Raw genomic sequence first — 17,533 nt, 5'->3', positions numbered from 1 at the left:
GTCAGAGGGTAAAAATCGTAGAGAGAGACTAAGAGATGAATATAGTAAGGAGATTCAGAAGGATGGAGGTCACAGCAGCTATTCGGAGTCGAAGAGGCTCGCACAGGATAGAGTAGCGTGGAGAGCTGCATCGAACCGGTCTTTGAACTGAAGGCCACAACAAGAACAAAATATTGATTGACATTGTTTATTTCTATGTTCAAAGTACAGATGTGTATTGTATGTGGAATTGTTGTCAGTAAATAAAACTGTTGAATGTTGTTTGATGAGTCTGACCGGGTTGCTTTCCACACTCGGATTCTTGTACCTTACCTGTATGGACGATTGAAAACGTCAAACGTATCAGTCGGATTGCCTCAGTGCCTCAGTACGTTACATCCGTTTATGATGAGGGTCAGCTCCCAATTCCTGTACAAGCGCCGATCCTCCACAGATATTCCTGCACTTCGCTACAATTTTCTAGCATCACAACTTCGTTGTTACAACAACATAGTCCGCAAAAAGCCTCATGGAACTATAGACATCCACTAGGATATTTATATGAGTACAGTAGCTGAGTACGTGGCATTGCTCGGGTATGTATTTATCCCAGTCTTCCTCCTCACTCTGTTCATCTCCTCCTGCATCTCTCTCTGTCCTCCTCCTCCACACTCTGCGCACCTTCTCCACGCCTCTCACTCTGTCCGTCTCCTGTTCCACTTCTCTGTCCATTTCCTCTTCACCCTATCTCTGTTCATCACCTATTGCCCTCTATCCCTCTCCTTTTCCCCCTCTCACTGTTCAACTCTTCCACATTCCACTCTTTCTTTATCTCCTCCTGCCCCTCTCTCTCTGTCCATCTCCCCCTACCCCCTCTCTCTGTCCATCTCCTCTTCTCATCTGTCGATTCCCTTCTCCCCAATTTCTCTCTCCACCTCGTCCATATCCCTTTCTCTCCCCCTATCTCTCTCCATCTCCACCTACTTCCTCTCTCTGTCCCACTCTTCCTCCTTCTTCCTCTGCCCATCTTCTGCGACCCACTATCTCTGTCCATCTCCTATATGTCCCTCTGTGTCTTTCCATCTCCTACTCTCCCACTATTCTCTGTCCATCACTCCAGGCCATTAGAAAGTTTGTGGTTGTTATCTCACAGTATTTGTTTTAATATAGTAAGTAAAACGTGTACCAGGTTTGTTTTAAATCGATCCAAGGGTGTAAAAGGAGTTTTTTACATCTGTCTTAATCCGCAAACCCACAACTCACTCACCTGTAATACATTTCACACATATATGTACAAATATTTCAACTATACATATAGTGCCATCAACAAAAGCAAAACGAGAATAATGGAACGTAGGCGAATTAAGACGGCTGATGCTGAGAGAATTAGATTAGGAAATGAGGCACTTGAAGTAGTAAAGGAGTTTTGCTATTTGGGGAGCAAAATAACTGATGATGGTCGAAATAGAGAGGATATAAAATGTAGAGTGGCAATGGCAAGGAAAGCGTTTCTGAAGAAGAGAAATTTGTTAACATCGAGTATAGATTTAAGTATCAGGAAGTCTTTTCTGAAAATATTTGTATGGAGTGTAGGTAGCCATGCATGGAAGTGAAACATGGACAATAAATAGTTTAGACAAGAAGAGAACAGAAGCATTCGAAATGTGGTGCTACAGAAGAATGCTGAAGATTAGATGGGTAGATCACATAACTAATGAGGAGGCGTTGAATAGGATTGGGGAGAAGAGGAGTTTGTGGCACAACTTGACTAGAAGAAGGGATCGGTTGGTAGGACATGTTCTGAGGCATCAAGGGATCACCAATTTAGTATTGGAGGGTAGCGTGGAGGATACAAATCGCAGAGGGAGTCCAAGAGATGAATACACTAAGCAGATTCAGAAGGATGTATGCTGCAGTAGGTACTGGGAGATGAAGGGGCTCACACAGGATAGAGTAGCATGGAGAGCTGCATCAAATCAGTGACAGGACTGAAGACTACAACAACAACGTATAGAGAATTTCTCTCTGCAGTTTCCTTCTGACACAAGTTCATGTTTATAAAGTTTTATCTGCTGAACGGTGTGCCTCTTACAATGATGCAATTTTACAGCTACATCCAGCATCGTCTTTGGATAGTGTCTCCAAAATGTGCTTGGAGTAGAGTTACTAGTAAAGGATTAATAATTTATTTGATGCGGCAATTTTCACGCATGTCAGTGTCTATGACGTCATATCACCTGAACTATAAGTCGTACAGTGATATAACTACGCATATACATTCAGTGATCTATGTGAATACCGTCTACTAAACGTGTTGCGCGTAGAGTCAACGGTAAGGAAGTAATAAATTAAAACGTCATGGCTGATGCGGCAGTTTTATTGCCTGAAGAACGAAAGTGCAGTAAGGGAGACATTTCTTTCCTTTCATCGTTTTGAGGGCGTTGCCAGCGAGAAAAATATTTCCTAAAAGTTTGGTATTACGTGTAAAGTTTCTTGCAAGTGACTGAGTGCTGTCATTCCGAGATGTTGGATGAATAAAGTCCAGCTATTCGCGCCTTGTGGGCTACACTTCTTCCTCATCCTCAGGTACATGGTTGTTACACACACAGCGATTCTTTGCTGACGTTAAGTGATACTTGCACCAAGTGTTATTCAAATCGATCCTGTAGTTTAGGAAGGAGACGTGGAACATACGTTCTGTTTGGTAGAAAGTGTTCAATCCAATCACACTGCTGACGGCTCATCTGATATTTCGTACGCTCGTAGTTTGTTGATTAGGTGGCAGAGCGGAATTGTACACAACAGCTTCCAAAAGTTAAGCAAGACGGCATCAGCCTGTATGTGGAGAGCATTTGGCTGACCAGAACTTGATGGGTGTGGGAAACCGACGTAAGTCTGGACAGCCAGAGCACTGCCTGGAAAGCTTCCACACTTGGATTCCAGTCCAGAGGGTCTAAGCAGTGCCTCCACAGAGACGTCAGAGTTTGCGGTGTCACACAAGACCCTGCATACCTGTCTGTCCCCAGCTCCGTTCCGACCCCCGTCTCGCGGACTGATACGTCCAGAGTGGCAGCTAAGTCCCTGTCCTGTGACGTCATTCCACCCTGTCTTGCCTGGGCGGAATCAGCTGCTTCTGTCACACACGTCGCCCCCTGGTCACCCGGTCTCTAAATGGTTGATTGGTGCTAGGTGGCAGAATAGATGAAGTGCAATTTTGCATGTTATTATATCGTAACGGGAAGGTGAATATGACACCTAACTTACCTCGGCAGTAATGAGCAGATCTGCCTGTAAGTATGTAATGCAAAAGGGATGACAGTGAGTCGACAGTATTAACACACCACTCCCACATAACGCGTGTCGACCAGCAGAAGGTGAGACAAGCAGCGAGAGGAAACGTTTAGTGTGGAAGCCAGCGCGGGCAGACGCAGAGGCCGCGCCACGGGAGGCAGCCAGAAGCTGTTAGGGGGTGACCGGGCAGGCGGCGCACACCGCACAGCAAGTAACGGGCCACCAGGAGCAGGACGGGAAGAAGCTGTAGCAAGCTGCGTTTCGGAATTCCAAACGGATACGAACAAAACCAGTGACGCAGTTGATCATGTGAACGACGAATGGACACGTGTGAGCGGGCACGAAATGTCTCATTGGTGGAAACGAACTAGGAAAGAATAAAGCGCCGAGATTTGGACACAGTTCAATGGTAGGGTCCGTGCATTTGGCAGAGAGAGTTTCCACAAAATAAGAGGAACGCTCCTATTGGTCGGAAAAAGCCGTGACATGGAGAACGAAAGAACCCAGGTGGGGAGAGAGTTCAGCTACTAGAAAGACGAAAGCGAAATTTTCGTGGACTCTTCTCTGAAGTGGCGTCAAGTGCAGAACGGAGCGCGTAATGCTCTGTACGATGCAGAGGAGAAATCTGTGTGAACGCTGCGTTCACTGCGGCTGACATCCAGCTAGATATCAGCTGTAGCGCCGTTGAGCTGCCACTGTGGAGAAACGAACCGGCCAGTTAGTTAATTGTGCTTGCGAGCACTGAGAGGGCATTTCAATATGCACGCTGCTCCAGCCATGAGCGTGCATATCACCATATTCCAAGACTGGGGATGACTACACGCTTTCTCGCATCGCAAGAAACATTGCGAAACTTACCGCTGAAAAAATCAGCAAAGCCTTAATTAGTTTTTATAGGAATTTCAGTGGGCGAGAGCAGCCATGCAGACGACAGCTCACCGCAGCTTAAGGTAGATACCGCGAGCAGAGGCGTAAACTTGTTGGTTGACCAGCTTGCGTCCACTGTAAACTCGAGCGACCTCGGCTCTTTTGCTCAACTTGTCACAAAACTAACCATCCTCTGTAGACTTGATTGTCATCCTAAATAGTACTTTCAACAGTAATCGGATGATTTATCGGAGTACCGGCCAACATCGTAACGTAGCCGTGAGAATAATTTTGTAAAGAGACTTCTAGTTAAAATTTACCGTTGTGGGGTTTAGGATTATTTCACTTTCTGAGGACGAGATGCGCTCGTTTGACAACTGACGTAACATTGCCACATTGTAAACTGTGTAAGTGTGTGTATTTCTGCGATACGATTGCAACATTACACCAAAGTTACTTACAGCTTACACAGTTGTTGTTATGACCTCTGTTGTGTACATAGTACCACGTAGTCAGCGCGTACACAACTTTCCCACTAGAGCGCGCCCCGCTAAGCACAACAGCGCAGGCGCAGCGCTCGTCCGTCTCCGCACTACGAGATGGCGCTGTCTTAGAGGCGGACGAAATTCTGCTTCCGCCGATACGCGTATTAATGTGTAACGCAGCCAATGAGATTGCTGCTAACGTAGAATCTTTTCTCCTTGCGGATCACACTCGCGCAGTGATACATGAACGCTCGAGGTATTATAACGAGTGTACAGACGTCCGATTAGTCAGTCTGCATTAGTCTGCATTTGTCTGTAGTCAAGTTTCAGTCTGCGACTAATAAGATTATCATATTCCTGTACATAGCCATGAAGATAAATGTATAGACACTTTGTCAAGTATCAGAGATATGTGAGAATAAGATTAACGTACCAAGACCAAAGGAACTTCAGATTGTCAATTGTAAACAGCATCCAGAATCAAGTTAACTAATTTCTATGCTTCTTATTTTTTTCATAAATGTGTGTGAAAATTAATCAAGTTCTGTTTAAAGTTGGTCACCGTCAATCTGCTACTCTAAGCGTGCAAATGGCATTTCTATCGTCTGACCTAACGGCAGAAGATAAACACGCCACGATAAGACCACGAGACATATTGCTGACACTCGCCTACTTCGCTAGAGCGACAAGTAAAATAATCTGATGGTGTGTGTACTGAAGGTCTTACAGTACACACACCACAACCTCCAAACCTTAAAATGGAAATCGGTAACAGGCCGAGGGAGGCAGTACTGGGTTCGCATCCAGCTATTTCTAACAACAGATCATGGCATTTTTTACTATTTTTAGGCATTTGTTACAGTGTAGGACGAGCCAGGACACCGAAAATCGGCCCGAATATACAGGTCGTTCATAAATTCTGCTATCATTAAACTGTTGTAAGTTGTGAACTAACAGACGTAGAGCACAGTGCTTTTGTTTTTAAAGTGTTCCAGAATTTCAATATGTAGTCCGCTCACCGTCTGTATAACATTAGGACAGTACTTGAGCCCTGCCCACAGACGAGTCAGCACTGCGGCGTCAACACTTCCAGCTGATCCTCGCTCGAAGGGCAGCAACGCGACTGCCTGCCTGGAGCTGAGCACTCGCCGTCCTGGACGCAGTCTGGAGGCGTGACGTAGGCAGGCAGCGGCCGCCGTCCCCATTCTCACTCCCTTAAGGAGCTGCCTCACTCGACACGCCGAGCGCACCCAACCTCGGCTGCACCATTCGTCATTACAAGGTCATCACAGTTTGAGAAAAAAATATAGGTACAGCACCAGAGACAGACATAACCTTTATTATGCCTTATTAGTGGCTCAGAAAGGAGGTCAACATGCAGCAACAAAAAACTTTGATCATCTGCTCAGTAACCAGTGTGCGATTTGCAGGGGGGGGGGGGGGGGAGGTCTGCATCCCCTCCTCTGATTTTAGTTTATGCATCCCAACCTGGGATGTTTATTTCCCACGCACTGGAGTAAAACTTTACATATAATTCAAATTTGTGGAGCCGAACACTGAAAGTTGTTAATACAGTCTTACTATTAATACTATTAATATGTTTGCTTCTTAATTTTGAAAAAGTGTTACGTAGTGGTTAAGCATTTCAAAACATTTAGAACTAAACGACAAGACGACGCACGCCACATTTCCGTAGCATGCCACAATGTTTGTAAGACGTCGCCCCAGCGTAAACGAGGCTTCTGAGCCACGTCTGTATTGTACGGTGGATGTGATGTGTTGCGTACGTAACTAAAACCTGCAATCATATCCAAACGTCAAAAAAAAAATGGTTCAAATGGCTCTGAGCACTATGGGACTCAACATCTTAGGTCATAAGTCCCCTAGAACTTAGAACTACTTAAACCTAACTAACTTAAGGACATCACACACATCCATGCCCGAAGCAGGATGCGAACCTGCGACCGTAGCAGTCCCGCGGTTCCGGACTGAAGCGCCTAGAACCGCACGGTCACCGCGGCCGGCTATGCAAACGTCGTAGAAAACTGTGAAGAGGTGTCATCCTGCAGCAAGATAACACTCGCCCACATTCTGCCAAACGGACAGCCGACGCAATAAAGGAGTTGAGATTCGAGGTGCTGGAACATCCACCATACAGTCCACACCTGGCTCCAAGCGATTTTCACGTGTTTGGGCCCTTAACGGAAGCACTACAGAGAAGATTTGAAAGTCATTGCTGCGGTGCAAAATTCGTTACAGATGCAACCGAAAAACGTATTTTCTGATGAACTAAAAAAACTCGTAAAACGTCGGGAAAACTGCATTGAAGTCCAGGGAGGTTACGTAGAAAAATAACGCATATTTCAGTTTTCTATCATCAGAATAAGTACAGCTTTTCACAAATGTGCCTCTACTTTTTGAATTCACCTCGTATACCTGTACGTAGATGATTTTGTAAATAAGCTTTACCTATAATGTACTTTTAAAGATATAACAAGGGATGGCTTTTCTGAAAGTGCTTACGCTTGAGTAGTGAGTTTCGTCATTAACGTCTATTTATAAATAATTGTTTAACCATGGGTAACGCCACGGTCCAAGCTAGTAACATATATACACTCCTGGAAATGGAAAAAAGAACACATTGACACCGGTGTGTCGGACCCACCATACTTGCTCCGGACACTGCGAGAGGGCTGTACAATCAATGATCACACGCACGGCACAGCGGACACACCAGGAACCGCGGTGTTGGCCGTCGAATGGCGCTAGCTGCGCAGCATTTGTGCACCGCCGCCGTCAGTGTCAGCCAGTTTGCCGTGGCATACGGAGCTCCATCGCAGTCTTGAACACTGGTAGCATGCCGCGGCAGCGTGGACGTGAACCGTATGTGCAGTTGACGGACTTTGAGCGAGGGCGTATAGTGGGCATGCGGGAGGCCGGGTGGACGTACCGCCGAATTGCTCAACACGTGGGGCGTGAGGTCTCCACAGTACATCAATGTTGTCGCCAGTGGTCGGCGGAAGGTGCACGTGCCCGTCGACCTGGGACCGGACCGCAGCGACGCACGGATGCACGCCAAGACCGTAGGATCCTACGCAGTGCCGTAGGGGACCGCACCGCCACTTCCCAGCAAATTAGGGACACTGTTGCTCCTGGGGTATCGGCGAGGACCATTCGCAACCGTCTCCATGAAGCTGGGCTACGGTCCCGCACACCGTTAGGCCGTCTTCCGCTCACGCCCCAACATCGTGCAGCCCGCCTCCAGTGGTGTCGCGACAGGCGTGAATGGAGGGACGAATGGAGACGTGTCGTCTTCAGCGATGAGAGTCGCTTCTGCCTTGGTGCCAATGATGGTCGTACGCGTGTTTGGCGCCGTGCAGGTGAGCGCCACAATCAGGACTGCATACGACCGAGGTACACAGGGCCAACACCCAGCATCCGGGTGTGGGGAGCGATCTCCTACACTGGCCGTACACCACTGGTGATCGTCGAGGGGACACTGAATAGTGCAGGGTACATCCAAACCGTCATCGAACCCATCGTTCTACCATTCCTAGACCGGCAAGGGAACTTGCTGTTCCAACAGGACAATGCACGTCCGCATGTATCCCGTGCCACCCAACGTGCTCTAGAAGGTGTAAGTCAACTACCCTGGCCAGCAAGATCTCCGGATCTGTCCCCCATTGAGCATGTTTGGGACTGGATGAAGCGTCGTCTCACGCGGTCTGCACGTCCAGCACGAACGCTGGTCCAACTGAGGCGCCAGGTGGAAATGACATGGCAAGCCGTTCCACAGGACTACATCCAGCATCTCTACGATCGTCTCCGTGGGAGAATAGCAGCCTGCATTGCTGCGAAAGGTGGATATACACTGTACTAGTGCCGACATTGTGCATGCTCTGTTGCCTGTGTCTATGTGCCTGTGGTTCTGTCAGTGTGATCATGTGATGTATCTGACCCCAGGAATGTATCAATAAAGTTTCCCCTTCCTGGGACAATGAATTCACGGTGTTCTTATTTCAATTTCCAGGAGTGTAATTATACTACCCCCCTAAGACATCCCCCCGACTGGTAAAAGCACAAATCGAACACAGCCAGTAACATAAAATCTTGTGACAGATAATTAGGGATATTTTAACTATAACCTGGTACCATTTCTCTCAGGCATTTCTTTCTGTTCTGTGGGCTAATTTCGATTTCCAACCAGGCAGCCTGCAAAAAAGCTTAAAGAATGAAAAGTAAACCAATTTTTGAGTGTAGTTTCGTGAGTATGAACAAAAAAAAAAATGTGTTCATCGACTTTAACACCACTCATGTATGTATATCCTGTAAACTGACTGCTTCCACATAATTACAATAAAAGAACGTTCAAATGCTCTACAGATCATCTAACTAACATGCTGGAAGATGATGACGGACGGCTGCAGCTGTTTGCTCTCTGGCAGCAAGAACTATTTGAGCATGTGCAGATAATTATTTGACGGTACGGTTTCCTCTGCGGACAAAAAGGGCTCTCGCATAGCAAAATTCTGACGTTGCGCTGATTTTCATGAGCGTTGCTTCATCACTTTTTTCTGGAAGTTAAGGCCAGCATTTATGGGAGGCCAGCATGGCAGATGGCAGTGCATACCGCAGACGACGTTCATTCTGGCTGCAATGCCGGCGCCGCTAAAACTCCGCACACAGAAACGTGTAACCACTTACGTACCACCCTGTGTACAGTTGAACTCGCTTCCTACAGTCCCCTTGATGAACGAAGAATTGACGTTTGGAGGCTGCGTGAAACTGGAACTCGCCCCCTGTCCACATGTGACTGACACATATTAGGATGTTTCCACCTGGGGGAAGGTCTATGATAATGCCTGCCTCTTTAAAGTTTCTGAACCATTTCCTTATGCTAGTGATGGAAGCTGAAGAAATGAATTGAAACCTTTGCCACAGGTCAGACTCGAACCCAGGTCTCCCTGCTTACGAGGCAGGGATGCTGGCCACTACAACACTGTGGCACCGAGAGTCCTGCAGGGACTGCACAAGTCCAGTTCCCTCCCCTGCTTAGTGAGCAACGAGACCTGGGTCCAAGTCTCACCTGTGGCAAACATTTTAATTAGTTTCTTCAGCTTCCATCATTAACGTCGGTAAAGAAGAGACTCAGATATGTCAGGGAAAATTTAATTGTAAGGTCATTTCATTATGCTTCCAGCCATCACGAGGAGGTAGGTGAGAGTGAGAGGTGGCCCGCCTTTAGATGCACACAGTGACCTCCCCCCTCTCAGATTTCTGTCTTACTCTGAGTAATTCGATTTGCGGAAGTATGGCCGAGTATTGTCATTACACGGCTAGTATTGAGAACTCAGAACATATGAATATTTTCCTCTCTAATTGCATGTGGTGAAAAGTTGCTATTGCTTGACACGCGGACTTCTCACGCAGCATCTCTCGTCACCCGGGTGGTCTGGTGACAGGCGAGCTCTGCTGATCTTGAAAGGGTTAAGCCGACGGGTGTGAGGGAGTCGAGTGGATGCTTTCCAGACGCCGACATTGTCATAAGAGCGGGGGCGACACGCCCACAGGGGCCTGAAGGAGCGGCTGGGGTTAGAGATTCCGTTATTTCTCAGAATTTTAGTGAAAACACTTTGTGATGGGCTACCAGCGAGGCGAGGGAGTGAGTTGTGTTCCCAGGCAGTTTTGGCGGGCAAATCCCCGCGTTTTCTGCAAAATCATAACTGTGATTGGCTTCCCCAGGGGATAGCTCTGTGACGTAGCAAAATCGGCGCACAAATTGGCGCCAAGTATCTCCATTGGTGGAATAGCAGTGCGTCGGCAATAGAGTGGAATTTATGTCGGTTTTCGAGTTGCTGATTGGAATGTTTAACCACGGCCATTGTCGTGGGGGCGGGAATGTTCTGTGTTCGGCTTGTACAGGTGCTCTTGGGAGAGTCGGCTCTCGCCTTTCGGTCAGAGTAGGTTACAAGACTGAGCTCTCGCTGTTCTGGACAGCCTGCCTTCCATTGACTGTCTAATATACTTTCATTTAATTGTTATTGTTTGATGAAGTTGCTGAAGTTTCGACTTCAACGTAACTTTCCGAGTACAGTTGGCAGTTGAGCGTTCTGCGTACAAGTGGCCTATGTTGTCCGTCTCGAGCAGTTTTGGCTAAAGTTGACTGTATCGGAGTTACTGTGTGACTTTGCTTGTTAAAGTCAATCACTGTACCGTCAGTGATTGTGTGGCGAACCTTCTTCGTCTCCCTCAGAGGCAGCATTTGTATTGCTAGGAAGTCTTTAGTCTGGAACAACCAGACCAGGATAATTTGTTTCGGGCTATACTCGCGACATTATCATCACCACGACAGGACGTCGAAGCGACCAGCCATCGCCTCCGGTACGCCAGATCGTGTCCTTGGAGTTAACCTGTTCCCGTCTTTTCTATGGTGGTTCTGTCTAGCTTGGTCATTATCTGAGTTCTCACTACTGTAGCAGCAATTAATGTTGGGTTGGCTGGGTGTTTCTCTTAAGATGTGAGTTGCAAGGAATTGGCTCCACATACCACTTGGTCATAAATGTCACAAGTTAGTTTATGGACAACTTCACCTTCACAGCATTTATTTCAGTATCCAGTTTGACATCTAGTAAATGTTTCATGTGTTTTGTTTATTATTTTGAGTTTAGTCATAATAAATGAAATTGTTATTTTGGACAGAACTTTCATTCTGTAGGTCGGTAGAGAAACTCTTTCATTTCTATGTTAATGAAACTTTCCTTTATCAAATTAATTTCTATCAAATTAAATTATTGCAGGTGCCAAACACTTTTCTGCTCCACTTGCAGGGTCGATTACAGTCAGTTCATGTTTCTTTTTAATCCATGTGCAACAGCAAAAGTCGGAGTTAGAAAAGGGGAGATTAGAGCATCATTTCCATATGAAGATTCTAGAAGAATTTAGTGTTAAATACACTGCTAGCCCCAGCACCTCGCAAAAGGACTTAACTTGGCCACTGAGAATGATGCAACAAACATTCCTTATGATGTGCCTGGTAGCCTGAATGAGTGGGCCCTAGTCACGGTAAGGAAAAACACTAAAATATTATTCAACTACCTCCGGTCTCAGTTCCACTCTGCAGACAATGCGCGTTGATCACCAAGTTGTGGTGCGCTAGACGTCCCGCTCATTTGGAGAAAAGAGACGAAATGGCGGTTTGTCGCTCCACACTGTAGCCTCCAGTCACACACTGACCAGTTTCACGTCCGTCAGCGACCGTGTGTGTGCTGCGTTTATCTGTGTTGCTTAGAGTGAAGGCTATTTACGAGGTACTCAGCCCTAAAGGAAATGCCAGTTTCTTGCAGTTCACCTCGGACAGTGGCCAGCCTGGAAATCATTCTCAGGTAGCAGCGACTCCTGCTGACTGTGAAAGCGAGTGTCACCTAGAAGGCGTGAGAACCGCCTCCGTCGACTGTCGGTTAGGACCCTTTTTACGACCACTGTTCACATGCCGTGTTATATGCTGCGAGGGGTACCTACAACATTCCTCGTAGACCCGTCTCACAGTCCACACATACAGCAACAGACTGTGCAACTCGATCGCTGGAGTGGTTACTGGCAAATCCCCAACACAACAGCTCCTTTTCCCAACCTTTCACACCTCTACGTCCTTTGAATTTTCCACGCCGCCATATAAGAGCAGGGACACAAGGTCTGCGGTAGCGACGACTGCCACGGTGGCCAACCTTCCTGACCGACAGGGAGTCTCCCAATAAAACACAGTATGCATTTCCGATGGTACGTTCAGGTTGCACGCAAATTTACAAATTGTTCTATACAAGGCCCGTTCAGAAAATTCTGGAACGTTCGTAACTTCGCCCAACTTGCTGTATTGGAGCTAAATGCGACTGGCATCCCAGCACGCGCCCGTGTTTAACGTGTGACTGCCGGAAGTTGTATTGTTGTATGTCTGTCAGTTAGTGTTCAGTGCTGTACTGAGCAAAACGTTGCGTCGCACAGTTTGCGAATATCGAGATGGAAGCAACGTGTCTGCATTAAATTTTGCGTGAAACTCGAGGAGACCTTCACAGAGACACACCATATGATGCAAGAAGCCTACGGTGATGGGTGCTTAAGCAGTACTCGGTGTTAGGAATGGTTAACACGGTTTTGAAAATGGCCGGAAGGAAGTTGGAGGTGACCCTCGTTGAGGACGCCCTTCGACGCCTACCGACGACGCTCACGTCAGGAAGTCAAAGAAATTGTGCGTGCCAGTCGAAGAGTGACTGGCGAGAGATCGCAGAACACTGTAACACTTCAGTTGGATCGTGTCATGAAGTCCTGACGCAGCGCCATGGAACGCCAAGTGGGAGCCCCGACTCTTGAGTGTGACGTCCCCTCCCCCCCCCCCTCCCCCCCACCTCCCTGGCCGGGAGGAGACGTGACTCGTAACGACGTTCGTCGCCGTCGGTGTGACGTGGAACTCCGCCTGCAGCTCTCGCGAGGACACAACCCCTCGCGTGGTTTAGAAGCAGTCTGTTACCTGCAAGCAACAGTCTTCTCAGCTCGTGCGAACTGGTAAAGTGCAATCATTTATTTTGACTTTAATGCCCGTTTAGTTCCGCGACGAAATAAAATCTTGATTTCATCATTTCGGTCCTCTTTCACATCACACATAGCGGGGCTGAAATTTTGCTGTCTGCTATTCCGTTGCTATGCCGTTGCTACATCAAGTTACTGACAACAGTCCGACCTAACTGCAGAGGTAAATTATGTTGGAGTAATTTTTTTTTAATACGCCTTAATACTGGTTTAAGCTAATCACTTTTCTCAGTCAATTATTCATGTACTCAACTAGTCACTTAAAATGTTTAAAGAGTCGATCAACTTGCAGTAATACACATTGTATTGTCCCTTTAGTGAGTTACGCGACACGTAAGATTTATCTTTTGACTCAGATTTTATTGTTCTTTCTGTAATTAATTGTTTGTCCCTACAACACACGCACACCGGTATATCTTTCAAAGATTGACTTCTGTTCAGTTGAGTAATCGTGACGCTGACGACAACTTCTGACTAATCGGCGTACTTGTCTTTCTTCGTGTCTTCGTTTTATTGTGTCCTACTCAAGGCTACGAATTACTTTTCTCTCGTTGATATATTGCTCTCAAGGTTTGTAACTGTTCATCACAGTGGCCGAGTGGTTGTAGGCGCTACATTCTGGAATCGCGCGACCGCTACGATCGCAGGTTCGAATCCTGCCTCGGGCATGTATGTGTGTGATGTCCTTAGGTTACTTAGGTTTAACCCTTTCAGCCCTTATTTTTTATTTACTTGTAAAAAAAATGTCTGACATCGTTTGTGCATTCAGGTGAGTCTCCTGACAACATTTTTCTAAGAAAAAATTTCGTATGATCTCTACTTTTCTAGATATTTAATGTACACAAATGTGTCCATCCGGTCTCAAGCTTCATGTCATACATTAAGGAGGTTAACAGTATGGATCAATTATGCCACACTTTATTTCACTTTAAAACAGAGGAAACAATAAAAATAATTCCATATTACGTTCTTGTTTAAACAACAATGGTCAACACCTGAGTTTAAGGTTTAGTATGAAACTGCAAAAAACAATTTCTGTCCTTTTGGAGACAAAAATGTACTTTACATTTTCTGCACTGAATTCTTGAACGCCCTGTACATTTTGGAAATTTGCAGTGACTTGGAGCTGCTACATCATGCAAAGGCAAATGGTCAATGGAATCAAACTGTATCTCTGTAGCTGGTCGTAATTCTCCTCTTTTTCTTGGTATGACTCTCATTTCTGAAACCAGTCCTTCATCATACGGACGCCCCCTCTTCTGTCCAGTCACTTTCTTTTGGCACAGTATCAATCCATCTGCTACCCTGATACGAAAGGAAAGAAGGTCCATTTGCTTCTTCTTTGGGATAGACAGGTTGTCTGCATCTTGTCTGTACTCCAACCAACTTTGCACGATGGCAAATTCAACAGCGTGAAAAATCATACGCAAAGGCCATTTTCGAGATATGATGAAAACTATGTACTAGCTTATCAAAAAAATGGTTCAAATGGCTCTGAGCACTATGGGACTCAACATCTTAGGTCATAAGTCCCCTAGAACAGAACTACTTAAACCTAACTAACCTAAGGACATCACACACACCCATGCCCGAGGCAGGATTTGAACCTGCGACCGTAGCAGTCAGTAGCTTATCAATTGATCAAATAGATCCACACCACCCATTGCACGATTATATCTTCTCACTATTTCAGGTCTTTCTACTTTCACTTATTTATGGTGCTTTTTGTCCCCAAACTCAACTTCATCCACTGAGCCTTTACCAACAAAGTTAGAACACAATACAACTGGCCTATTGTCTAACCACTTAAACATGGTAATGTCATCAGCACTAGTGATTTCTTCACAGTAACCTCTGGTTTGTTTCATTATTGTTTTATCATCTGAGAAAAGCAAGTTCTTTCCAAACCTGTTTTGACGGACGGTACCTGCTGCATTGATGCCTTGAGATTTCAGAAGTTGAAACAGATGATAAGATGAAAAGAAGTTGTCAAAGTATAGTTTATGACCTTTACCTTTTGAGAGTGGAACAGAAAATCCTAAAACAACAGCAGGACCTAATCCAAATTTTTTGCAGCATGGCGTATTTAGTTCAGTTGTAGCACCTTGATACAAAAGGAAATCATGCACTATTCCACTCATTCCACACAACATGAAGACTTTGATTCCCCATGGACTTGATTTCCCCTTGATATACTGCTTTGCAGAAAACTTCCCAGTGAAAGGAATAATTCCTTCGTCCACACAAACATTCTCTTCTATAGGAAGTTCACTGCAGCGTTTTCGAATGGCTGTGTAAACTGGCCTGACTTTGTAAAATTTATCTTTATTTTCAGGTGGCTTCTCCAGGTTGTTCACCACGTGTAAATTTGTTCGTAATTCTAAAAATCTGGCTCGTGACATGTTTTCCCAAAACACACTTACCTTCAGGCTTGTATCCCAATACATTCGTAATCTGGGAAATTTCAAAGCGCCAGTCGGTATATGCAAACCAAATAGCACCTCTAGTTCTTGAGTTGTTGTCTGCTTGAATGAGTATTTGCCTTGTTGTAATGAATAAATATTAGTATGTGCTGCCATGTTAGTGAACAAATCATCTGGTATATATCTTTTGAAGTATTGTATTGGAGAACACAAGACAGATTCTTCAAAATTTGGAGCTTTGTATGTTTCTGTCATGGTACTTAGAGGCTTGCGTTTCCATTTTATGGATTCTTTAGGTGTCACCATTATGTTGTCACACAGGTTATTCAATTCTGGGTTGTTTTCATTGCATAATAAGTTCATTTCAGCATCCATCACGTCTCCGTCATCTTCATCTTCAGATATGGTGTTTCTACACACATCATTCACGCCCACTTTATCTGCTCCAACACGTTTCACTATCTGTGGAGCTTGCCTTTCAATCAGTGGTATACTGTCATCCTCATTTCCACTCAAACTAATGTCAGAAACGTCACCATTTTCAATTATGTCCATAATCAAGTCCCAATCTTTCTCCACAGAAAGAAATTCCTTATCCATATTTGTAAGTCAAAAGCCAGAAATCTAAAATAAAATCCTGTGTACTGGTCAGTTACTCTCCTCCTTGCTGCTGGTACTGAAATTACTGAAACAAATACCACACATAACTACCATCACCATGCAAACACATCTGAGACAAATTTTAGGTTACGTTTCCAATTTTACACCATTAAAGACCTGTTGTGCACAAATGTGTACATTAAATTTACCTGATACATAAAACAAATGTGAACTGAATGAAATTGCTGAAAATTCCACTGAAAGAATGTATAACGTTTCCAAAAGAAGGAAACCACACAACACATTCATTAACAAAACCCACAATGTGACTATTACAGCAATAAAGTCAACGAGTAATGGCTTCCCACAGAGAGACAACACCAGAGAGTATATTTTACTATGTAGTTCACAGACTGCTCACAAGAGAGCAGCAGCTGCTGAAGCATGGCTAAACTAAACCTACAAAAATTTGGACAATTAGTTTTGATGCACCTGACATTTCTTGCCAGCGAAATATTAGTGAACAAACTTTATGTACACAATTGTGTCGACCAGGTCTGAAAGGGTTAAGTAGTTCTAAGTTCTACGGGACTGATGACCTCAGACGTTAAGTCCCATAGTGTTCAGAACCTTTTGAACCATTTGAACCGATAAACCAATATCACGCAATTGAAGTCTAACACTCCTCTTACTATACCGTTGCGTTGAGAACGGTAAAGATTAACTTTCTTCAGTCGAATGACTGAGCAAAACTTCAATATCTGTCTCACGAATTATCAAACTTCCAAAACTGAAACAATCTAATAGCGTTTGCATCCAGACAACTATCGGAAAAGTAGTCTAGAGCGACTCAAGAGCAGCTAACTAACTGAACATTTCCATATCCGAGTTGCATTGTAGTCGCATTGAATTTCCTTGTAGATGCGGCTGCTACTCTCTTCCATGGTAAATGTTATCTTTGATTGAATTACTTTCTTGACTTTAACCTTCGTTCATATGATTTTGAATTTATCCTATAGATGTTTGATAAAGAATCTATGATAACCCTTTCCTTTTATCTCCCCTTTTCGTATGCTATTCTCAGTATTTGAATGATACAGGTGTTAATCAAAATATTACCAGTGTAGATTTTATCTTCAGTAGTTGCCGTCACTGTCAAGATGACTCACCTCCCTACTTTAGGTTGCATTTCCGACAGCATAAAAGTCTGAATTAGTTGCAAGGCTGTAGATAAGGTAGGAATAATTTCGTTTACTAGTGTGTTCTATGTAATTTGCGTTTGGTTAGGTATAAGATACTTCGTGTAGT

The 17,533-nt window shown here is 45.0% G+C and overlaps 1 protein-coding gene across 1 annotated transcript; it reads right to left on the bottom strand.

Moving 5' to 3' along the window:
• Positions 1-14,911: 14,911 nt before the first annotated feature.
• Positions 14,912-16,225, bottom strand: LOC126427154 (piggyBac transposable element-derived protein 3-like). Its single transcript, XM_050089379.1, has one exon. The coding sequence runs from the start codon at positions 16,223-16,225 to the stop codon at positions 14,912-14,914; it is 1,314 nt and encodes a 437-aa protein (XP_049945336.1).
• Between the last annotated feature and the right edge of the window lie 1,308 nt (positions 16,226-17,533).

This window comes from Schistocerca serialis, chromosome 11, assembly GCF_023864345.2.
Source record: "Schistocerca serialis cubense isolate TAMUIC-IGC-003099 chromosome 11, iqSchSeri2.2, whole genome shotgun sequence".
NCBI lineage: Eukaryota > Metazoa > Arthropoda > Insecta > Orthoptera > Acrididae > Schistocerca > Schistocerca serialis.
This window is presented reverse-complemented; position numbering and strand designations above follow the sequence as displayed.

What these genes read in the sequence shown, in the direction of transcription:
- LOC126427154 (XM_050089379.1), bottom strand. Translation starts at nt 16,225, where the DNA reads ATGGATAAGGAATTTCTTTCTGTGGAGAAAGATTGGGACTTGATTATG.